The following is a 25287-nucleotide window of genomic DNA, read 5'->3' on the forward strand; positions in this document are numbered from 1 at the left end:
AAGACTTACAGAAAACGTTTGACCTCTGTCATTGTCAACAAAGGATATATAACAAAGTACTGAGATGAACTTTTGATATTGACCAAATACTTATTTTCCACCATAATTTGCAAATAAATTCTTTCAAAAATCAGACAATGTGATTGTCTGGATTTGTTTCCACATTTTGTCTCTCATAGTTGAGGTATACCTATGATGACAATTACAGGCCCCTCATCTTTTTAAGTGGGAGAAATTGCACAACTTGCACTTACGTTCGACTCGAACCGCGGGCTCATGCCTAGTGGACAGCCATGCAGGGAAAGGTCCCAGTCTATCACTTAGACCCGCTTTTCCACTGCCACTGGATCTACTGAGCTCCTCCAATCTTCTCACTGAGTATCTTCCTCAGGCGTCACCCCCGCATCCCTGCTGGGTCCCTAGCTGGGCACTCACAGATACTCCTCAAGCATCAACCCCACTGGCCTGCTCAGTCCCTGGCTTGGAACACAAGACTGCTCTGCAACCATCACCTCTGCTGGATGGGTCCCTGGCTTGACACCTGCTGAAGTTTCCTAAATCTTCACCGTCCCCGGTTGGTGGAAATACTGCTCAGATACTTGCTTCAGCTACTCATGGTGGTCCCTGGTAACAAGGTGGATGGTCCCTTAGTGGTGACAGCTTCCCTTCTACCTCCGACCACAATAGGTTCTCCAGCCGGCAGAACCATCACTTTGGTTGGACTGCAAGCCGCAGACTGTGAGCGCTGCTCTCATGCTTCTGGATAGGCCCTCAGACAGCCTAGCAGCCAGATGTCCCCGGGATAGGCCTCAGGATCTGGCCTAGCAGCCCAGAGCAATACAACACACGTCCACCCAGACAGCCGTCCAGGTGGCACCAAACCCCGATCACCTGACCTCACCCAAATAAATAGGCTCTCCCAGCAGGCCAAGAGACCCAAGAAGATCCCTGTCCATTGGCTGAGACACCCCATCTATTCCTAATCTGTCCTTGCAATGCCCTTGTCTTATCTAATGCCACCAGATGCCCGGCCATCTAGTGGCAGAAAAGAGAAGTGCAGCAATTCCAGAATAAGAGTGGAATCAACTGATCTATTGATTGACCAAGGCAACTATGCTTGGCAGGTAAATTTACTAGCAACCCTGCCTAAACATCAGGGTGCTACATCACCAACAACACACTTTTCAAAAGATGACATCTATCATAGTCACAATCTGTCAGAGGAATTCTGCCAGCTTTTGTTTTTACAATTGACAGTGGCAATTGGGTGAGCTTTCAAAATCTTGTGCTATCCTGTGCTGATGGAGGTCTGGATAGGGTCAGGTGGCACACAGAACCCCCACTCCACTTAACACCACTACACCTGGGGAAACTGACTTTCCTGCCCCCCTTGTTCCAGCCCTGATTATACCCCCTGCTTTTCCCCAGCTTCACTGGTGGCAGCAGCAGTGAAAAATATGCTGCCACAAATAAAGCTGGGGAAAGAGCATTTTTACAAAGTGTAATTATAACCTACCTTTCCCCCAGCTTCATTGGTGGCAGTGTTAGTATTTATATGTCCAGATTCAGTGATGACATGCATTGTGCATTGCTAAAACATCTCCTGGCCTCTTAATGTCTCCAGTATAGTGGCATTGGTGGCAACTAAACTGGCAGTACCTTAAGGTCAGCACGCTTGCATACACTTTCTCCTCCCCAACACCTACTACTGTGTTTCCCCCGAAAATAAGACCTACCCCAAAAATAAGACCTAGCGTTATTTTCCAGGAGGGCTGCAATATAAGCCCCACCCCGAAAGTAAGCCCTAGTTTAAAATGCTTGTAAAATCCTATAATCCACTATTACAGTAGTATATAATGTACAATGTTTGTAATATAGTTGTGGGGAAGAGAGCTCCGGTGGGTCACAGAGGTGCAGGGCAGGACTATAACAAAGGTATTTGGCACAATTATATTACAGAAACACACAATGTACATTATATACTACTGTAATAGAGTGAATTATAGGATTTTACAAGCATTTAACTCTGTTTACACTGGGGATTCCTGTCAGAGAGGGGGAGAGAAGAGAGCACATTACATGGTAAGACCTACCCCGAAAATAAGCCCTACTGTGTCTTTTGTTGCCAAAATGAATATAAGACCTGGGCTTATTTTTGAGGAAACACTGTAGTTCTGATGTCAGAGCTGGCATTTGTCCTGCACTTGAATCACTTGACAGGGAGAAGGCAGGAGAGGGGTGGCGCAACACTAGCAGCCGTGCAAATAACAGAACAGCAAATGGATATTTCACTCCTCCTAATTCCAACCAGGCCCACATCTGCGCTGGGCCCCATTGCGGTCATGTGGGTGGCTATGACAGTAGCTCTACCACTGGTTGAGAATATTCAAAAATATTAATTTTGAAAAGATTTACTTAAAATATCCAACCGTGAAAAGCAAACCCATATTTACTTATTGCATTTGTGCATGCATAGACAATTAAAGTGAATATGCACACAATTTATTGTGTAAACATTCTCTACTTTAGTAAATCAGCCTCAGAAAATGAAGCACATGTAGAACGCATGTCAATTCCTACACTGGCTCTACATACAGTATATGTGTTATGATGTAATGGTCTGCTGTGCTTACTACATCCCATTACGCAGCAGGATCAGAGGTTTATGGAAGGCAAATGATCTTCAGGATCAGAAAGACAATCTATACATGAAGAGTTCTCTCATTCACGAGATTGTCAGCTCTACCCTGAGTAACAAGACTTTTACACATGAAGGTCAGTGTGGCTATCCAGACTACAATACTACGATATCACTGCATCAACACATTTCAAAATACAGAAAAAGCGCCATTTTAAAAAAGGCATATTCCATATATTATTTCACTAGTCAGCATTTTAAAGGTTTAGGGGTTCCCATCATCCTGCGGTGTCCACACACTAATACAAAATAAGTTTAATTTACTCTGCCTGGAATTTTAAAAATGGCCAGAAGAAAACCCCTGCAAAAGAATAATGTAAATTCTTATATTTCCGTAGTGTCATGGAGATGCAGTAATGATTGTCTGTCAGCTTACTTCTCCATGTGTTCAGCTTATTAGGCCAGCCACTCTCACCTGGCTGCTTAAGTAATCTCTCCTCAAAGCATGGCTCCACCTCAGTCCCTATCAGGGAACTCTATATTAACCTGTGCACTGCAAGCCAGCCCTGCCGATCAATATTGTGTGTTTGGCATCCGTGTGCTACTTGCTGTGTGTTCTACGTCTGATTCCAGTTACCGATCTTGGCTTGTTCTTGACTATCCTTACCTGCTTGTTGCCCCGACCTTTGGCTATCTCCTGACTATCCTTTGTTATCACAGTCTGTTGCTTCCTCTGTACCTCCCTGTCATCTACCGTGAGTGTGAGCTGGAAGGCCCTAGGGGTCGCGACCCGGAGCCAGACTGCAGCTAAATCCATCCCCACCACTAGGGGCCTTTGGTGAACACCTGCTGGCTTTTAGATTCCGAGTCCTGTGAAATCTCATGCTCTAGCTCCCAGTGTCATCCGTGTTGGTAATACAGAGTACCTGCTCTCCTGTATCACCTGACACGCAGCCTGTGCTGCTCCATTTATGAGTTATTGTTTGCTGAAATCTTCTGCAGAGACCATCACTTCTGGGAGTGGCAGTCTCCTGGTTCCCCTGCTACACTCGCTGGTCTTCTTGTCAACTTCTAAGTCACTTCTTTGTGTAACGTGGTGATTGGCAGGTGGAACCAATGAGTGCAGACACATCAGTTCTGCAGAACATTTCAACAGACAATCCCTTTTGATTAGAGTGGACTTTAGTGGCATGGGTAGCAGGAAAGATATTTCCATTTTCTTTTGTGGGATAGTCTTTGTAGTTTAATACTCCTGACAGGGTCACTGTCCCAAGAGACCCCAAGAGAGTGGGGCATACATCAGCTGTGCAGAAAGACCTACGAGTCTTGAGAAAAACAAGGAACTGTAAGATTGTTCAGCATCTACCAAATGTTATAACAGGTTTTTGATCAGCCAATGCTTTCATTACATGGCAACATTTATATAATCTTTTAACAGCAAATTTCCTAAACTGATCAAGTTATTGTTTAATGTTTTATATAGAGTATACCTTGTCCTTCAGTCCAGCAAATTCAATCATCTCCCTTGCCACAGCAGCATTATTTGGGTTCATCTCGATGGTGATCAGGCGAACATTAGGCTTTAGTAACCGGGCTATGCGAACAGCAGAATACCCACAGTATGTGCCAAGCTCCAAGACCAGGGATGGGTCAGTTTCTTTGAGCACCTTATCCAGTATTAGACCTGTTACACAAATATCAATATAAATGCTGAGGCACATTCACCACAAAAATAGTAACTTACAGCTAAGAAACTAAGATGTGAGGTGGACAAAAGTTAGGATGAAATCAAGCTAGGTGAATGGCTTTATTTTACATGTTCAGGTTTAAATCTGTACCTGTGTTTAGAATATAACAATCTCAGGGGCTGATTTAAAATACAAAGCGATATCTATTTTCCCATATCGTCTTTCAGGACAGCCACCTACGAGAGACCTCAGCTCTTCCCTTCTTAGGAAACACCACCCAGCCTAGATTTAAAAAGGCATGCTTCCCTGCCGGCTCCTCAGTTTTTGGCGTTTCCTCCAGCAGGAGACACTGCGAGGAACCGTGGCTAAAGACAGCCAGGGAGGCTGAAGCCTGTATGTCCGGGAAGGAGACAGAGGTCTCAGGGAACTAGTGGTGGTGCGATGCCTCGGAGAGAGGTTACCTGGCAGCCACACTGTTTTTCCCTTGCCACCCCAGCTCTCCGAAAGTTGTGTCGTGGGATGCTTTGGGGGCCCGCTTTCAGGTTCTCAGTGGAGACGCAGGAGGAGGAGCTGTCCCCCCCCCTCGCATTTTTGTTTGCAAGCCGCACAGAGCTCACAGTGGGCCGTGTGGCAGGTGACATCACTTCCAGCGGTCCAGCGGGTGGAGGGGGGGTGCACCTCTCCTTGATCCGCGGCTTCCGATTCCAGCCACAGATGCTGTAGGTGGGCCAGGCTTTGGCTGATGGGGAGCCAGAAAGGTCGCACAGGCGGCTGGAGGTTCCAGAGGCAAGACCCTCCTTTTCACAGTGGAAGCGTGTCAGAGGCAGGGGCCATCCTGGCGCGGCCGACATCAGCCATCATAAGGTAAGGAGGACCAGGGGGTTGCGTCCCTTACCTGTCTGTCACCTGCAGCTCCACAGGCGGGGGTCCCTCTTGATGGTCAGAGGGGAGGAGGCACATGGAACCTGGGGGCTGGTGGTTCTAAGTGCTCTCCTGGGGGTGGTCCCTACAGGTCTGGCTGGTGGGTGGGGAAGGTCCCAGGGCTCAGACTGCCTCACAGAAACGGGGTGGGTGATAAATCCCACAGCCCCAGACTGTGCCTCACCAGCGTTAGTAGGGTACCGTACCCTTTCCTGACGGTCACCCCCTCCAGGGAGGAAAGGGGGCCGGAGGTTTCCATTGTTGGTTACATGAAAAAGCCCCATGGTGGTGTCGGTCCCATAGGCGGCATGACGGCGTACTTTCCCCGTCGACAGCATGGCTGGTATGTGTAGGGAAAAGAGGAAAAACGCAGCGCGCAGGGGGGGGGCTATTGCGCTCCAAGCTGGCCCACAGGAAGCATTCAGCGGGGTCACTTCCGGGGTGTATGACATCATCAGCGGGCGCCGGAGAGGTTACAGTCTCCATACGGCCCAAACAGGGATCCAGACTTGATGGAGGAGCAGTTGGCTCAGTGTTACATGCTCTGGGGGGTGTGCTGGCTCCATGGGATCATGCCATTATTCCACCAGTTCTAATCCTAAGTCCTGAAGACATAGGATGAACATGCTTTGCTACAAAGGGAGCAGTTGGCTTGGTGGCAAGTCCTCTGGCTGCTGTGAGTTCAAGCCATTCCTTAGGGCTCTGACTGGTCTGCTGGGGACCCAAGAAGCTGTGTGTGTCCTAGGTACTGCACAGCACCTCCACCTCCTGCTGGTGGAACAGGGCAGTGGGCAAGGTTTTAGTGCGCTGGTGTTAAAAAAGTAAAGACCCAGCAGAGGCTGCGGACCACCAAAGGGATGGGATGGGATGGACTCCTCTGCGACACCTGCACAGGCATCGGAAGCAGGCCCCAGCACCTCACAGGTAAACCTGAAGAGTCTGTTCTTCCATGCACATACTTTGAAAGTTTTCCCCCTTGTAACCAGTAGGGACTGGGTGAAGGGGAAACTTTTTCCCCCTCCTGCACAAGGTGTATGGAGTATGCGTGGCTGAAATTACACTGTGTGGTAAAATACAAGGCTGGCTGCTGAAAGGCAACGATAGTGAGGCAGTCATAGCTCGCAACCGGTGTAGCCATGGGAGTGTTCCTGGAGACATAGGATCTTATCTTTATGTCAGCTCCTTCTGACCTTTGACAAGTCACTTTATGCAGTGGCACCAGTTAACTCTTCAGCTCTGGGGTCACTGATTCGATGGGGCTGAGAGTCAGTTCCCTGAGCAGCCTCCTGGTCACTCTGGCGAGGCTATCCAGGGGAGAAGGCCTGGGTGGCTGACAATTCTGCCTGGCAGCACTGGGGTGGTTGGTTCAGATCCCCAACATTCCAGTACTTGCGTCAAGTTGGGGGTTCTCCCTGTGTTTATGTGAAGTATCATACATGCCCCAAACACATGCTGGCATTTGATATATGTGGCACATTGGCTGGGTGGCGTGCACTCATGACCAGAAGGGTCAGCTCACACAGAGTCTGCACTATAGGCACTGTAGTGAAAACTTTGCCTGTGTAGAACCAGCTCACCTAAAATCTTCAGGCAAGGGTCTTCAGGTTCTCCTGGTTGACCCATAAACAGTGAAGAAAAAGAGCTCACATTGAAGGTGTTGCACCTAAACTGTGCCTTAAACACTGAGGTCATGAGTTTGAATCCCATCCAAGCTATCATGTTTCACTAGTGTTTTGAGGTTACAGGGTTGCCAGCCGGATGGTGCCTGATGGCTACATCACCTGTATGCACCCGATATAGGAAACTTAACAGGGGATCTCTGGTGACCAGGGCCCGATATCAGGGGGTGGCCCCCTGGGTGGCATCATGGAGGGTTAAAGACCTTCAGGTGACCAGACCCTAGAAAGATACACAGGTTTCTAGAACACCTGTTAAGAAGTGGGAGAAGGCCTGGATGGTGAATTCAGTAGGCCTCCTCATTACAAAATTTCTCTGGAGGAGGTGGTTGCAGGAGGATCAGAAAAACACTCTTGCTCCACGACCAAGGACAGAGCAGTGGGAAAAGGCGTTCCTGTCCATTAGGTCTGATGGAAGCTGGAGAAGACTATGGTTCAGTTTCTCGGAAGGCTTCGGTTCAGTACCCTCTGCTCCCACCAGACGCAGTTTTTTTCCACAGATCCAGACTTACAGGCCTAGTCTTGGGAGACGGAGGGGTACTTTTGGATTCCATGCTCAAGAGAATGAACGCTCTCTTCTGAAAGGGACCTGTGATTCTTTTCATCGTAGGAAAATTAACTACTCTGGCATTTATACTGGCGTCGCGCATCTCAGAATATTATCTGACACAATTGCAGACACACATTGATGCACGGTCAGTAAGAGGACAGGCAGCCTCCCAAGTGGTGGGTGATGAACAGCATGTCCAAGACTGTGCGCTCGCTCTCCCACAGGGGACCTGTTCTTTGTCCTGGGTCAGAGGCGATTCTTGAATCGCATAGCAGACAGGAAAGCCCTTCCTGTGAAATACAAGCATGACACAGGTAGGAATGCTGGCCTATGGCCACAGCACCCTGAATGCACCCAATCTCATCTGATCACGGAAGTTAAGACTAAACTCCGTGGAGACATCCTCTTGCAGTTGTGGGCACTTCCATCTGGACCGTCTATAGGGCGGTTAACCCTTGGATCTCGAGTTTTCTCCGGGAACTCTGGTTTCCTCCCATAAAACGTCCTCTTTGGGCCGGTATAGGGTTGAAACTCTTGGGTAGATGCAGACGATCAGTGCTGGTGTTTCCCCAGGTGCTAAGCCATCTTGCCCACCTGCAGTCTTACCGGTGGGCAGAGAACACTACAGTCATTCTCATTGTATAACACAGGCTTAAAGGACAGTGGTTCTCTGTCCTGAGGGCTCTGGGAAACTGGTGGTCTGGCCACTAAAAAGGATCCCTCAAGATTATATTTTATGCTCCGCTTATCTGAGATTTGGAAGTGTTACGGCAGCTGGACCAGTTTTAGGTCTGCAGTCTCCCAAGTAGGACAAAACTTTACTTATTGCAGGCCCTCGTGGGACTTTCCTTTGAACTTTGGTTCATGTGTCAGTAAGGGGTTTCCTTCCTTGTTCATTGGCAGGGACTAAAGTAAGGGTTAAAATATCTAGCAGTACCTGGGCAAGATGGCATTAGCTAACTATCGGACAAGCCTATATGTAGGGAGATCTCAGAGAAGCCGATGCTACTACGTGCCAGATCTGTGCAGCGGCAACATGATTCAGCTCTCCCACCTTTTACTTGACACTAGAGGCTGATCTTGTTGTCAGCAAAGGGATAAGACTCTTTGGACACAGAGTCCTGTAAGCCGTAGTCCCACCCTAAGGGCAAGTGCTCGCTTATCCTCTCATAGGTGGCTGTACTGAAAGACGATATGGGAAAATTAGAGTTACTGGTAGAGCTGCACAATTAATCGTCAAGAATCGTTATCGCAATCTTTACTAAAGTGTTTCACAATTCTTTCTATGCAAAGAATTCTCTCTGCTCTTATGAAGCCACAGCCATCAAAAGAAAGGAAGAGAAAACTGGGCAGTCTGCCAAGAATCAAAACATTCTTTATCAGTTGAACTTAAGTATAAACATTGCAACAATTTGTCAATGGAATAGACTGCGTGTGTGTAAGTGAAAAAAGTTAAACCACTTAAACACTAAACCTTTTTCTGACATTTGTTGTTTTCAAGTTAAAATCATTTTTTTTTGCTAGAAAATTGCTTAGAACCCCCAAACATTTTTTAGTAGACACCCTAGAGCAGTGGAGAACCTCGGCACTCCAGATGTTTTGGAACTACATTTCCCATGATGCTCAACTACACTGCAGCCGGCATGAGCATCATAGGAATTGTAGTTCCAAAACATCCGGGGTGCCAAGGTTTGCCATCACTGCCCTAGAGAATAAAATGGTGGTTGTTACAATATTTTATGTCACACTGTATTTGCGCAGCGGTCTTTCAAATGCAATTAATTAAAAAAATTCAAAAAAAAAAAAACTAACCAGTAAAGTTAGCCCATTTTTTTATCTTATAATGTGAAAGATTTTACGTTGCGAGAATTGTGATCTTTTTATTCTAAGCAAAAAAATTGTGATTCTCATTTTGGCCAGAATCGTGCAACTCCACTTACTGGTAAGGTCTTTTACAGGAGTCTCTCAGGACAGCACCGTGTACCCACCCTGGTATCCTTTTGACTCAGAAACCATCAAAAAGTAATTTATGGTGTATGTGTTCTTGTGTCTACCCAGCTGGCCGGAGTTGAGGAGCCGACGGGGAAGCATGCTTTTTAAATCTAGGCTAGGCGGTGTTTCCTAAGAAGGGAGGAACTGAGGTCTCTCATAGGTGGCTGTCCTGCAAGACTCCTGGGAAAGACGTTGCCAGTTAGTAACGCTAATTTTCTGCATGCATTCAGTTTAATTTAAACCATAATTGCATCCACATTTTACACTTTTTTTTAATGAAATGCAGAGCGCAGTATGGGGCCTCCAATGTCCTCTCTGTGCCTTTTAATCAATGCAGAGGACACTCCCAGATAACAGTATAGCCACACCACGCATCGTTTCAAAGTCACAGGACAGATTTCCTCTTCCTGGCAATTGTTCTTATCCATTCGAATAAATGGGCCTTCACTTGTTTCAGAGTTCCAAAGCAAGCTAGGCAACAGTCTCTTAATGAAGGAATAGACACCTTTGGTTAACTTTAGTCTTCTGACTATTAGACACAAGTAATAACCTTAATTTTCAAGAACAATTGCCTAATCATATTCTGGAGAAAGCCATTTGATTTTGGGCAGTTCTGAACCCAAAAATGTCAGTACCAGAAAATAAGCTTTAGCTGTGCTATTACAATTACAAATGTTTCTGTTATAACTAGTTATCATTCTAACAGGTACTGTGAAAGTTTGCCAGAAAGACTTTGGAAAAATTGCTCTTGAATTTGGAGCTTTGCAGTCATCTAATAAATTATAAATCAGTCATTTTAAAGAGTAATAACCATTTGTAACTATAAAAGCTATATTAAATACTAACACCATTTAGAGCTAGTGCAGATGTTTGACAGATCAAAATATGCTGGATTTAAAAAGTTGTACATTTATAGTCCTGACAAGCTGAAACCCATCTTCATCTCCCTGTGTGTCAAACATGTGTAATGTTTGTCAATAAGAAACTACTGACCTTTAAAATGGCCTTTGCCATTTGCCTAGCAACCAGTGGGTGGAGCCTGATCGGGAAGCTGTGACACTAGGCCCCCATTAGGTTTGCTCCTGCCTTGTAATTGACCACAGGCAGTGGGCTTATATATAGCCAATAGCAAGCGGTCTATTGGCTAAGAATCTGCCCACTGCTTGCTGTCGATCACAACGGGGAGTGGACTTGATGGGGAACTAGTGTCTGAATTCCCATCAGGCTCTGCCCCCCACCAGGTGCAAAACACCCCACCGCTGCACTTTTGGACCTATGCAGCAGCAGGGAGGAAGCATCATTCCACTGAGGCCAGTCTCAGAGCGCCACCACAATTGGTGTGTGGCCCAGATTTATGTATCTGTCTACAGAAGGTACATGAATCTGCCACCTGCACTGACATTTGTTTTGTGGAGGCACATTAGAATATTAAAGTGCGTCTTAGACACTCTGAATTCCCCTGTATGTCTTTAACATTATGAAACATTTTATAATTTTATACCCTAAATGCAGTTATTTAAAAAGAAATCCTGCTTCCTGCATCTTTGATGTGCTTACATGAAAATGCACATTATATAGAGTTCAATAGTAACACACTTAAAACACAAGGAAAACACACTACACAAAAGTGAACCGGCCCTACAGTACATGCTGCTATGAGTATATGCTTATAGAACATATTCTAGAATATCCTGTTGCATAATACCTTTTTCATCGCCCACATGCATGGCCCATTCCTTCTGGCTGCAATATTTATCAATATGATCCACCACACTTTGAGGGTCGCCTCTCACTGCATTCTGCTTCACAAACTCCAGGATCCTCTTTTCCTTCTCTCCACCCATAGCTGCTACAGAGCTTCTGTTCACCGACTTCGATCTGTCAAATAAACAGATATAGCACTAAGCACACTTAAGTTACTGTTAGGGCAAATATGTCATGGCTGTGTACCAAATAAAATTAATCAGCACAAATAATATCTATATGCCACTAACACAGGCACTGAGAGGGAGGAGAGATGACTGGTCAACTTCTCAACTCCTTCTGGGCTGCAAACACCCTTGAGAGGCAAACATACAAAGAAAAGAAATGGGTTACACAAGTACAGTAAGCACAGTTCTGTAACGTTACAGGTCCTGAGGTGAAGATTAGTAGTGTCTTCTGCTAGCAAACGGTGGGGCTCTTGTTTTAAGAGTAGGTTTAAAACAAACTCACGTGGAGCAGAAATCATCTAGAATGTTCTGAGATTTAAAAGGACAAACTACTAGAGATGGCAACTCCAAACAAGCATCACCAGTCCTCTGTGCGATAACACAACGCTAATCCCAGGTGCTGGTTCAGGCTTCTGATGCTCTTAGCGATGTTGTAAGGCACTGGATCTCTTGCTGATGGCTGATTGAGATGACTGGTAGCGAAACTTGCAAGGTGAACAGGCAGTGATCGACCCGATACCTGGATGGGTATCTCTTCTCCATACTTAGAGTTTTCCTAGAAACTAGTTTCTCCATCTCGCATTGTAGGTTTATATCTGCAATCGAATTGGAGATGGAAGGGGGCTCAGTGGTGTTCCAGAGTTTAGCGATATTTAGTTTTGCCACCAGGTGTATTATTACCACCCATGATCTGGAGGGGAATTTTTCTATCCCAAGATGTAGTAATGCTAGTGAAGGGTTAGGGGCAGTTGGTGACTGATTCTGAAGATCAAGGCAAATATTTGTTTCCAGTATGAGCAAATGGATCTATAAAACCACATGATGTGTGCTATAGTACCAGTACTCAGTAGTGTATTTAGGTTTTATGCTGCCCTAGGCCTGACTAAACTCGTGCACCCCCTAATTTGAATATGACCCACCCCTTGCTGTTTAAGTAAAAAATAAACTGACAGGGGCTATAACCCTCCCTTATTCTATCCAACATGAAAAAAAAAAAAGTGTTGCCTATAGTTCTACTTTGAGCACAAATTTCTGATAATTTTATGGAGAGGACTAAGAAGGTATAACCATACCAATGGTGCAGCAGAAAACATAGCACAGTGAGGAAGGTTTGTGGTCCAGGATAGGACGGTCAAAATTAGAAGCGCCCCCCCCCCCTCGACAGTTGCGGAATGCCGGCCGTCTGCATACCGGAAGCAGTGCGGCCGCTTTATGGGGACACTAGACTAATTTGCCTCTCAGCCCAGTCCGCCCCATAAGACTGGCGCTACACTGTGTAGCGTAAGCCGGCGAGGACTCTTTCCGTGCTGCCCCCCTGCAAAGTGCCGGCCTAGGCCAGTATATAGCGTTGCCAGTACTTCCACAGGACCTCCAGCAAGTAGAAGGATGTCCTGGGAAGAATTTGGAGAGCCGATAAGGTGTCAGATACAACCTGTGTATTGTTTTTTGGTAGGATTCCCAATGATTGGAGCAGTGGAGGCTGTGAAGGTGAATTTAAAGGCTCGTGACCAGAGGCCTGAGTACATTGTGGAGATACCATGTTTTGGATACCTTGCACAGGTGTAGAATTTGTGGAGTGGCTCTGGTATCTTGATCTCAGCGGGAATTTTGGACATCTTGAGAACTGGGTGCCACCAGTAGTAAAGCTGTTTGAGGATAGAAGCGTGATAGTAGGCTTATATGTGAGGGAGACTTACTCCTCGTTTATGATGTCTAGTTAAGATGTGGTGGGCACACCTGGGTGGTTTAGTGTCCAACATATCTTGAGATTTGTTTCTGTATTGAGGTAAAGAAAGAATGTGTAATAAACTAGAGACAATCAGCGCAAACTATAATAAGATGAGAAATGCAAGCTGAACACTATAAGGATTCACCAACCTAGATAACAACATATAAAACAATACTAGTGCAGCGCAAATAATAAAAAAAGAAAAGTCCTTGTGAACACATCAATAATCAATTCCTCTTGGCAAAGGGAGGCTGATCCATTTCCATAAGGCACCAATATTCGTCAATTCAATCATAAGAATGCAACACAATGGATAAAAATTTTTTTACAAGCTAAGACAGTCTGTTCGCGTCCGAACAGCTGAGATGGCAGCGGGTGACGTCAGAAGCAAGGCTCCACCCCCGGACACGAACAGACTGTCTTAGCTTGTAAAAAAATATTTATCCATTGTGTTGCGCTGTTTAGTGCTTGTTATACAGCAGTTCCTTTACATTATTTTTACAGAATAAATCTTTTCATACGGAATACACTTCGTACCTTTTTTTTATTTTTGGGACTGCCACATGTTACACCGCACTGAAGGCTTATGTGCTTTACCCGGGAAAGCTGACTGTTGGTGATCACAGACGAGACCCAGATAAGCTGCACAGCATTTATCCAGCATGGAATTTAGGCTTGCATGACCCCCTGTAATTAAGAGGTCCACCTTTTCCGGTAAGCGCATTCTTATGATTGAATTGACGAATATTGGTGCCTTATGGAAATGGATCAGCCTCCCTTTGCCAAGAGGAATTGATTATTGATGTGTTCACAAGGACTTTTCTTTTTTTATTATTTGCGCTGCAGTAGTATTGTTTTATATAAAGAAAGAATGTGGTATAGGAATCAATACTGTGTGGAATAAGTAGAGGAGTTTGGGGAGGATCAACATCTTGAAGGAGGCAATTCTTCCTAGTTTAGATAGGCCATTTGTGTGCATTTGATTTAGTAGTTGTGGAAGTAGTTTTTGGAAAGCACGGTAGTAGTCATAGTGGTGGTGCCATGAGGGGGGCAAATTTTATCCCTAGGTATGGGATAGATTGACTCGTCAAAGTATAAGGAAGAGACCTTTCCAGGAGGGAATTTTGCCTATGTGTGAGGTTTAGCGGAAGGACCAGGGATTTAGAGGAATTGAGTTTGTAGAAGGAGGCGAAGATAAATTGGTTGAGTAGGTCTTGGATCGCTGGCATGGACTGGGTTAGTGAGCAAAAGTATGACATTGTTGGCAAAGAGACTTATTTTATGATCCAGATCATTGTGCACAATGCCTGAAATGCGCTTGTCCACCCTAATCTTTGCTGCCAGGGGTTCCATTAGTAGAGCAGAGCAAAAATGAGACTTCTTCATAGGATTCCCATAGGAATCCTATGAAGAAGTCAAAATGACGAAACATGTCGGGGGGGCTGTACGGCAACCTATCGTAACGTGTGACGCTCTGCTGTGTTCGGCTGTGACTGCCCTGTGTTGCCGAGGAACCCACGGGAGGGGGGGCGGGGTGAGGTTTAAAGCTGCATCCCGTGTCCGCCGTGACCACAGTACACCGCCACAGATTTGTTACACGAGTTTACCCAGAAATGCTCTTTAAATATTGGAAGGATGTGAGTACAATGGTTGTGGATACCGTGTGTTTATTTTAATAAATGTTTTTTACGTCATCACACTATTGGAGGCATCTTTTTCATTTTATGTGGATACATCTCCTTATGCTGAGCACTGCTGGATATTGAAGAGTCTAACTTACCTTGATTAACCCTGGTGGGTTTCTAACAGCTTACATGCCGAGCATGAGAGAGCAAGGCAAATCTTTGTGGTGAGTGTGGTTTCAAAGGAGTGGATCACAATCACTATCGGTGTGGTGGAAGGAAGTTTGAATTATGTAGGAAGATTATTCACTTAATGCTATGTGAAACACAGTGCTTTGCATGGACTTTTTCAATAATCATTATTTTTGATATCTTCATTCCACTTTTTATTTTTACTTATTTATGTTTTACTTTCACTGCTGTAGTGTTAATACACTTGGATTTATTATTATGGACACTTTAAAGTTGTATAGTTCACTGTTATGAGATATTGATGTATAAGATTGGATGTCACTGAATTGATGTGAACACAGTGCCACTATTTAAATTGTCATTACTGCTGCTCAAAATGAATTACAATTTGGGGACACTTTTAGCTTCAATGGATTTTTACTGATGCAAAATTCAAGAAAAACCCCAAAATATACAGTGAAAAATTCTGCAGATTGCACGAGAAATGGTCATAGGCGGTGGTGTTTAAATGTTTTTAAATTTAGAAATTCTTGGATCAATAAATCAATAAAAGTGCATTGCAGCATAGAATGCACTTAGAATGATATTCTTTGTAAGCAGTTGAATATCAAATAACTCTTTCCTACTATATGTGGTGTTTTCAAACAATATGCTGCAAATTTATGACATAAAAAATATATTTTTTTATAGGACTATTCACCATCCATAACAGCTGATCTTTTGGGGTCAATGACTGGAGACCAGAATATGAAACTGATCTTTATCTCTATTCTGATAATGTCTGTGTTTATTGCAGAAAGGGTGCAGTTTTTTTTGGGTTTTTTTAAAGAAAAAAATAAATAGTTAAAAGAAATTCTGTGGCAAAAGACATAAGTAAACTTGCACTTTGTCCATGCATAGTCACATTGTCATCACAAACCACACATGTTAGACTTCCCCGTGATTTCCAGTAGTGAAATAGAGGAGCAGAGATGGAAGAAAAAGCCAGTACACGCTCCGCTTCCTCCCATGTGACAGCACTGGTGCTTGCTCAGCCCAGAGTAAGCTCAATGTAGTTTGTCTTTTACATTACAAGTATAATAAAGAATTATTATTTTGTGCTTAAAACAACAGTAAAGTGTAAAAATTCAATGATTCATTAAAAGCAAAAAAAAGGGCAATTGTAAGAGAGGAGCTGGGTAGGAGTGAAAACATATGTAGCAAACTGGTCCTAAACAGGGCTGCTAATAAATCTAGTTGTGCTAGATGTTAACTAGCCTGGCTAATTGGTAGGTAATCCACTGATTCCTGCCCTAAGTCTGAGTTTGGTGTAGTCTCTCTCTTCTATCAATAGGTGGCACTGTTGCTTTTGGCATTAGAATGATGGATTACCATAAATCCAGGTAATGGGTAACTAGGTTGTCTCAGCCAATCAGCAGGGGTTTCTTTAACCGCTGTGTATACTGGGATAGGCTATTTATTTGGGAGGAGTCAGATGTTCAGGGTTCTTCCCACCCGAAGCTACGGCCTGGGTGGGCGTGTGTTGAGAAGCTCCTAGTTGCTAAGCCTGAAGCCTGAGGCCTATGCAGGAGGCATGCTGGCTGCTAGGTCCACTTAAGGCCTACCCAGCAGTTTAGGAGGAGCAGCCAAGGTTAAGCCTAAAGCTTGGGGCGGGACCGCGTGTGTTAGAGGCTCGACCATAGGGGAGCCTGATCGTTGTCAGAGGTAAAGGAGAAGCAGTTGCCACAAAAGGGACAACCACTCCTGTTACTGGAGGCAAGTTTGGAAAGGATGAAGTTCTGAAGGAGTACCAGAGCAGACGCTTCACTAACCAGGGACAGGAAGGAGTACGGCGGGTAGGTGTAAGTAAAGCTTGAAGATAAAGTACAGTGGTTAGCTGTGAGTGAAGCTCGGGGGAATACAGCGGGTGGCTGAGAGTCCAAGAAGTCTAGTGAGTGAGATGGCGAGCTGAGCTTAGGATCTACAGTAGGATACTGAGCTGAATTAGAACATCTACAGTGGGTTACTGTGAGAATTTGTTGCCATAGGAGACAGTGGTTGCTACAAGATACAGATTGCTGCATTCAGCTTAAAGGACCTCATTCTGTATTGCTGTCTGCCTAGTTCTATTTTTCGTTAAAAATTATTGCGGCGCTAAAAAAATAGTTCAATCTGAAGAGTGGGAGGAATACAATCACCAAATATAGTGTGAAGATGTAGAGAAGTCACTCATCACCACGTGATAATGTAGTCTGCTACATAATAAGGATTAGGCATGAATGGTTATCTCTCAAAAAGCATCCAGCGAATCCAGCCAACCGGAACCCCTCGTCAGACAACAACCTCCGTGTAACTTCCTTCATATATGTACAACTCCCAATGATCACTTCAGAGTTATGGCTTTCAGGCATGTAGTCATCATAAACCCAGAGAGAGAAATGAAGGACCCATAGTGAAGCCCGTAATAGTATGTAAAAAACTTTAATGTAATAACTTACAATTGAGGTTCAAAACAGCATGCATCAAAGAAAGGACAATCAGCTGCAGCAATCAGCGTACGGATGTCAGCCTGGCAAATGAATATTTGCTTTGCTAACACTGAACCACAATCCTATTGGACGCCTAGCGGAACAGAGCAGGAGACACATGGGAACCATGGAGGATGCAGGAGCCGTCGCCTGCCTGTCCCACAGCTCGCTGCCAGCTGGGGTAAGTACCGGTCTGGCGGCGGGCGAGCGGGGGTCACAGTGGCTGCATATTATGGGCACAGGTTGCATATGGTGGGCATAGAAGCTGCATATGGTGGGCACAGTGAGTCTGCAATTTATGTTGTTGTTTTTCAGAATTTTTCAGTTTGTTTGCGCAACCCCCCCCCAAATTTTGAGCATCAGCCGCCACTGCTCCCATCTCTGTCACTGAGTTGGCAAGGTCTGCCTTTGAATTTCTACCACAGCTGCATAGTTCCTCTGGTGCCCCACACACAGCATGCTGAGGCTTGCAGCTGAAGGGGACTATCAGCTGTGCAATATCTCCAATGGGCTGAGGTGGTGGGCGGGGGTGTGGCCGAACTCTCTCTCTCTCATGCACACTGCCTGTCCTCACCGCACACTGCTCATTAATGTCTAAACCGCTGGCAACAAAAGTGAATACACCCCTAAGTGAAAATATCCAAATTCGGCCCAAAGTGTCAATATTTTGTGTGGCCACCATTATTTTCCAGCACTGCCTTAACCCCCTTGGGCATGGAGTTCACCAGACCTTCAAAGGTTTGCACTGGAGTCCTCTTCCACTCCTCCATGATGACATCACGGAGCTGGTGGATGTTAGAGACCTTGGGCTCCTCCACCTTCCATTTAAGGATGCCCCACAGATGCTCAACAGGGTTTAGGTCTGGAGACATGCTTGGCCAGTCCATTACTTTTACCCTCAGCTTCTTTAGCAAGGCAGTGGTCGTCTAGGAAGTGTGTTGGGTCATTGTTATGTTATGTTGGAATACTGCCCTGTGGCCCAGTCTCTGAAAGGAGGGATCATGCTCTGCTTCAGCATGTCACAGTACATGTTGGCATTCATGGTTCCCTCAATGAACTGTAGCTCCCCAGTTCCGGCAGCACTCATGCAGCTCCAGACCATGACACTCCCACCACCATGCTTGACTGTAGGCAAGACACACTTGTCTTTGTACTCCTCACCTGGTTGCTGCCACACATCGACACTATCTGAACCAAATAAGTTTATCTTGGTCTCATCAGACCACAGGACACAGTTCCAGTAAGCCATGTCCTTAGTCTGCTTGTCTTCAGCAAACTGTTTTCAGGCTTTCTTGTGCATCATCTTTAGAAGAGGCTTCCTTCTGGGACAACAGCCATGCAGACCAATTTGATGCAGTGTACGGCGTATTGTCTGAGCACTGACAGGCTGACCCCCACCCTTACAACATCTGCAGCAATGCTGGCAGCACTCATACGTCCATTTCCTAAAGACAACCTTTAAATCTGGTACAGAGCAGTGCACTCAACCTCTTTGATTCCTTTGAACAGGAGATTTTTATCTCCCCACTGAAACCTGAGCTCAATTCGCACCGCACATGTGTGAAACCGGGCTTATACTTACCTCCATCTTTTGCCCCCATTGTTACTCCCATTTTTACTATTGTTAATATTATTGTCTCCATGTTTACTACCATGCACTTCTTCATATATATGTTTCCATGACACTGACTATTATATAACCTCCTGTTTTTTTCTCTGTGTACATTGTTACCTTGTAGTTCCCCTCCCGCCCACAGGTGGCACTGTGCTTTCTTGTGATAGACGCTGGGACCTGTTATCCCACAGCACTGCCATATAAAAGCACATTGCAGACACCTCCCTATTAGGCCTATTGAAGGAGCAGTGGCTCCGAGCGCGTAGCCTTCTCTCAACCTCTCTGCTAGCCCTCCTCCCTGGGCGATCCCTCCCCTGGATACCGAATCCAGAAGCAGACGGAGGACCTGTGACGTCATGCACGCTTCACGTGCGCTCCACGCCGGCCCCTAGTCTCTTCCTGATGGCCACAGAAGGAGCTCCCGGCTGGTAATCCACCTTCTGTAAGTGTGTTTTTACCTGGTGTCATTAAACATCATTTGTTAATACTACACTCAGGTGGCGCTTCCTTCTCTACCCCTCTCTCAACCTCTTTGGTCGACCATGGCAAGGCCTGTTCTGAGTGTAATCTGTCCTGTTAAACCTCTGTATGGTCTTGGCCACCATGCTGCAGGTCAGTTTCCGGGTCTTGGCAATCTTCTTATAGCCTAGGCCATCTTTATGTAGAGCAACAATTCTTTTTTTCAGATCCTCAGAGAGTTCTTTGCCATGAGATGCCATGTTGAACTTCCAGTGACCAGTATGAGAGAGTGAGAGCAATAACACTAAATTTAACACACCTGCTCCCCATTCATACCTGAGACCTTGTAACACTAAGGAGTAACATGACACCGGGGAGGGAAAATGGCTAATTGAGCCCAATTTGGACATTTTCACTTAGGGGTGTAGTCACTTTTGTTGCCAGTGGTTTAGACATTAATGGCTGTGTGTTGAGTTATTTTGAGGGGACAGCAAATTTACACTATTATACAACCTGTACACTCACTACTTTACAGTGCAGCAAAGTGCAATTTCTTCAGTGTTGTCACATGAAAAGATAAATGAATAAAATATTTACAAAAATGTGAGGGGTGTACTTACTTTTGTGAGATACTGTATATATGCTATATACGTATGCACACATATGTGTTTGATCTTAGGGGTGCACACTCTAATGCGATAGGCTTTGCACACCAATGTCAGTACTGTTGGAAATGATTTTCTATCCTGTCATATGCAGTGCCGGAATCTGTACCTGTATTATAAAGCAATATAATAATGCAACCTGACACAACCTGGTTATAGCGGTGGCAAGCCTCCACCCCTAATGTGTGAAACAACAGGAAAGAGAAAAGGAATGGGACTTTGTGGGAGGCATGTCACTGAATGGATACCTTATTCATAACATTAATAGAATTATTTATTAATTTCAAAACACGTTATAAAAAGTGTCAATCTGTGATACAGGACACAATGTACTATGATACACTTCTATGACTATATAGTTATTATTCAAAATAAAATATAACATAATTAGTGGTACAGTTACATAAAAACACTCATCCATTCATAAAAGTGCAATGAACATAAACAATTGCTCATGATGAGCCAAACTTGTCTGGGCATCAGTCCGATGTATACTCGACGCACGTTTCATGGCTTATGCCAATCATCAGGAGTAAAATGCTCTGAAATTAAATCAGTGAGATCTATAAATATAGGATACCCTTTAAATGGAGAACACTCTCTCAAAATAAAGGTCTATAACTTAAAATGCGGCCCAGTGGTGATGCCCAGCCTATGTCCAAGCGAAGACAGGGGACAGGGATGATGATCTCCCCCGGGGCTGAGGTGAGGAATCCCATCCAGACCAGAGACAGCAGCCAGGTGAAGACCAGGCAACCACGTCATGACCATGTGAATCTGGTGTATGCTTAACAGTCCACACTGCTCTGCAAGGATATAGAACCATGTGAAATGAATGTATTATTATTGGGATGAACCCATGCCTGTGAGTGAGTGAAGGTGATGAATGGTGTGTAATTACTGCAGAGATATGGAGTGTGTTAACTAAGGGAACTACAGCCAGGGAAAATGTGTATACATATGCCCACAATAGATAAATCCAAAACCAAACCCACCATGTGGTGGTGGATTGTGAAGTGTGAAACTGAAAATCAGTCATAGAGTGACAAACGCTACAATATAATCTCAAATCATTGCCATTAATGGCAGCTGAAGTCCTCTGCGGTGGCATACATTGTCCATATTCTCTGTACACTACAATAGCTAGGATTTCCATTGTAATCACACCTGAAAGTTTCTTTCCATACATATTCTAAACTTGGGTATACCCCGGTAGTATTGCATGCAACATTTTTCTGTTGTAAGAACATTTGTTCATTTTTCTAATCAAATTGACCCACAGTGAGGAGAAAATTTTGAAGGAGCAGGATGGAAAATGTCTCTTGAATGTATGAATTTGTGTGCGATTTTCGTTTGGTAAACTCCATTCATGCCAAAATCAAATGTTAAAAGCAAACAAAACCTATTGAACGACAATGGAATGTTCTGAGAATTTCCATCTGAAATTCTACTAGTGTATAGCCAGCCTTAGCTATAGAAATACATGATAACAGGGTAAAGTCAGACACACACAGGTTCCAGGTGCTGTCCATGAGGAGTACACCCGGGATACAGGAGCATTGAGCTGTGTACTCACAGCCTGCATGGAACACATATATACGTTCTCTCACCTTGTGTGTTCTGTGTATGCTCTCCTCTGTAGTCAGGAAGGAATGGTTCCCCTATTACACATGTGTGCTATTTATCTTTTCCTCAGAGAGGCCTACACTGGGTATGACTAAGCAGAAGTGTGTGTGTAGTACTGAGTACAGTGTTCTCCTACACAATGAGGAGGCTGAGGAGGTGGGGGGGGGGGCTCGTTGGGAGCTGTGTGCTCCATTCCATTCACAAACATTCCTCCTAATACTAACAAATAAGTCAGTATATTCCAGTCAGACTTGTAAGGCTGCATATACACTAGTAGAATTTCATTCAATATTTTTAATTGTGAGACTGTTGATTGTTTTTCTAATCATTAGTACAATCAAATCGTCTTTTTGACCACAGGGATGAGAAAATTCCAAGGAGCAAGATATAAACATTTTTTCTGCACTGTAAAAGTTTCTAAGGCCCTTTCCACACAGGGGGGTGCTCTGTTGGAGTCCGTCTGTTCAGCAGGGTATCTGTCCGCTGGTCCCCACTGAGCAGGCGGGTAGCTGATCCATGTCCATTCTGTTTATACTCCTCTATGGGTGGTTGGATGTAAACAGACCGTCTGTCCATTTACACACGACTGCCATCCGGTCCACCAGACAGATGTGGAATAAATCCCCATCCGTTTTTAGCAGATTGAAATCGGATTGGACGAAAGTGGGTGTCAGACACATGTCAGTTGACACCCGCCACTCCATAGAAAAGACTGGAGAGCCCATTTAGATATGCCTGAAAAACTGACAGACGCACCTAATCGTTCTGCTAGTGTGAAAGGTTCCTAACAGGGTATGTGCTTTTTGTTCAGTAAAGTCCATTTATCCATTTATCCATATAGGCCTCATGCACACTAAATGTTATAAAAAAGCCAATAGCATTACCTGTAGAAAGCTGTAGCTGTAGAGTGAGTTTTGCAGCATTTTTGCAGTAGCGTTTTTTTAGCAAAACTATACTCTCACAAAAGCTTTTGGCTCAAAAACGCTGATAAACGCAGAATAGCCACGCTTTTCAGCATTTCAGCACTTACTGTTCCCCAGAGGCCAATGAAGAATTAGCAGGACAACAGGGCTGCAGCCAGACAACAGGAGCAGGGAGGGAGGCAGATTCTGGCTAAGCACATTGCGTATACTACGCAATTAAGGATGAGCTCAGGCGTGTTCGCAACTAGGACATGCAGAGCCCCCCAGGAAGTCGGCACTGCGCTAATCACAGGCAGCGAGACATTCCGCACATCGGGAAAATGTCTCACTGCCTGTGATTAGCGATGTGCAGTGCCGACCTCCTGGCGGGCTCTGCACGTGCTAGTTGTGAACACGCCTGAGCTCATTCTTATACGCAATATGCGTAGTCCAGATTTAGTATCTTCCTCCACCCTCCAGGCTCCTCCTTGGCCAGGTCTACTATCTAGCCTACCACAGAGCCCTGCAGTGAAGACCAAGAGAAGAAGGGCTCTGAGCAGGCTAGTAGTTTGATTTAGGTGTTCACTTCTCACCCTTATCTAACCTGGCACAGTGCTCTGTCCTGCTGCTGTAGAGTGAAAGCAGGACAATGCAGTAGACACTGGGCAGGCTAGCACATTGGGCTTTCTCCTGTCTAGCCTGCCACAGTGCCCAGGGCACTGGTCAGGCTCGTTTTAGGCTGGCAGCTCACCTCAAACCAGCCCCTGTAAATGCAGCTTTTTGCTGGTGCGCTGACCCGTGCGCTGTCACAGATAGGGATGACACCATTGCGGTCGGATATCACTTCCTACTTGTTGGTGTCACCCCTCTGGCGGGTGTCACCTGGGTGCGATCTGCATCCCCTGCACCCCCTGCACCCACATAGCAATGCCACTGAGTGGAGGGCTGGAAGACAATAAGATTTGACACTGAAGTGTTGGATTTCTTCTCATTTTGCAGGGGAAGAAGGAAGAAGAAGAAGGAAGAAGAAGGAAGAAGAAGGAAGAAGAAGGAAGAAGAAGGAAGAAGAAGGAGAAGCTCATTTCTGGGCGCAGATTTAGCCGCTGAATGGTCCACCATATCCGAATTCTGCACTCAAAAATGGATGGAAATCATCATCAAGCAAAGGGATACCCTATTCAACTCATTATCGTCCAAATTAACCAATCTTATAGATGAACTAAGATCGTACATTACACCCTTACCCACCTCATGGTACAAAAAACTGAAACTTAACACTAAGTACCAAGAGGATTGCCTCATCAAATGTAAATTACAGAAGATACGCAGAGACTTTGACGATTACAACTCCAACAGGATCCACTGTTGGAAAAAACCCAGAGGCAATACACCCCCCAAAGTTAACAACCACCCCAATCTCCACACCCCATCAGGGCAAGAGAACCACACCCCAGTCCCCCTGATGGAATGTGTACCAAGGCCCACCACGGCCCTCTTATCCTGTCAAGGCCCCTCCACCAAACCTTATAAACCACATAGGCCACCGGCACCTTCCAGACGGCCACAGCCCACACCCACACCAAAAGAGGATCATCATCGTCCACCACCCCCCGTGCCAGTTTCTTCCTCCAGTACACCCAAAACTTCCAAGAGTATAAAGAAGAAACCCCACACTGGCATCCTTACCTCAATCCCTTCCATACCGGTTACCCTCAAAGATACACAGACCGGCAGTGCCATATCAGATCACAGTACTTATGAGGACCCCCAGTCATCCACTCTGGATTTTGGTATTGGGAATCTACACACCGCACAGCCCAAGATCACTCATGCATCTGGGCCCACCATAGACCACCCCAGTATCCACGCCATCTCATCACCCCCTATCACCCCCCATTTACAGTCCGACCAATAAACATATCTCCCACCCCTACCCCCTCTTTTTTAGTGATCACCCCCCAACCCTGCCCAAAAAGAAAGCTCACCGACGAGGCAGGAGAGGGGGGAGACACAGACACAAAAAGGAAGGAGAAATTGGGCAGACTGTAAAAATCTTCAACCTCTCTGATCACACCTTATCCATGCCTGAAAAATCTCTACTAGCACGCAGGCTCACCTTTGCCCCCACAGCATCTCTTCTTGGATCTCAATAGGTTCATTAGAAATATCACCATCAAATGATATTTCAACATTTAAGACTCTAAGAAAGGTAATGGTACCCCAAACATTACCCCAAACACTACTCCATATACTACTAATGACCTCGCTGAATGCAGTACTACTACAGAAGACTCCTCCACCCTAGGACCCGCAGAACTCGTAGCCCTAGACCAGTTGGAAGATCTCTACATTGACAACCAGATTGAATCTCTAACTCAACATCCACCTACCTCTTCACCCATCTTACACACTAATTTCAAACCGAAATCTATCTTTTATCCCACATTTGCCAAAGGACCTTACGTCCAGATCTTCTATCAGGTTGTATATACTGATATACTACAAATGTGTCAAATGTCCAACTTACGTTCCAATCCACCATCTAACTTAACCCCAGCAGAACGCACGGCTCTT

General features: G+C 45.2%; 1 protein-coding gene across 2 annotated transcripts in view; it reads right to left on the bottom strand.

Annotated features, from left to right (window-relative positions):
* Nucleotides 1-25287, bottom strand: part of LOC141141095 (catechol O-methyltransferase-like) — a 61670-nt gene that overhangs the window by 24202 nt on the left and 12181 nt on the right. Inside the window, exons 1-3 of one of the 2 annotated variants that reach the window (XM_073628808.1) lie at nt 21796-21954; nt 11171-11343; nt 4129-4322 (exon numbers count right to left, since the gene is read on the bottom strand). In XM_073628808.1, coding sequence (XP_073484909.1) covers nt 4129-4322; nt 11171-11309 — 333 coding nt within the window. In that variant the 5' untranslated portion in view covers nt 11310-11343; nt 21796-21954. Of the gene's footprint in view, nt 1-4128; nt 4323-11170; nt 11344-21795; nt 21955-25287 lie in introns of those variants that run through there. The other variant, XM_073628814.1, reaches the window with a different exon arrangement.

The sequence above is a fragment of the Aquarana catesbeiana genome, linkage group LG01 (genome assembly GCF_042186555.1).
Source record: "Aquarana catesbeiana isolate 2022-GZ linkage group LG01, ASM4218655v1, whole genome shotgun sequence".
NCBI lineage: Eukaryota > Metazoa > Chordata > Amphibia > Anura > Ranidae > Aquarana > Aquarana catesbeiana.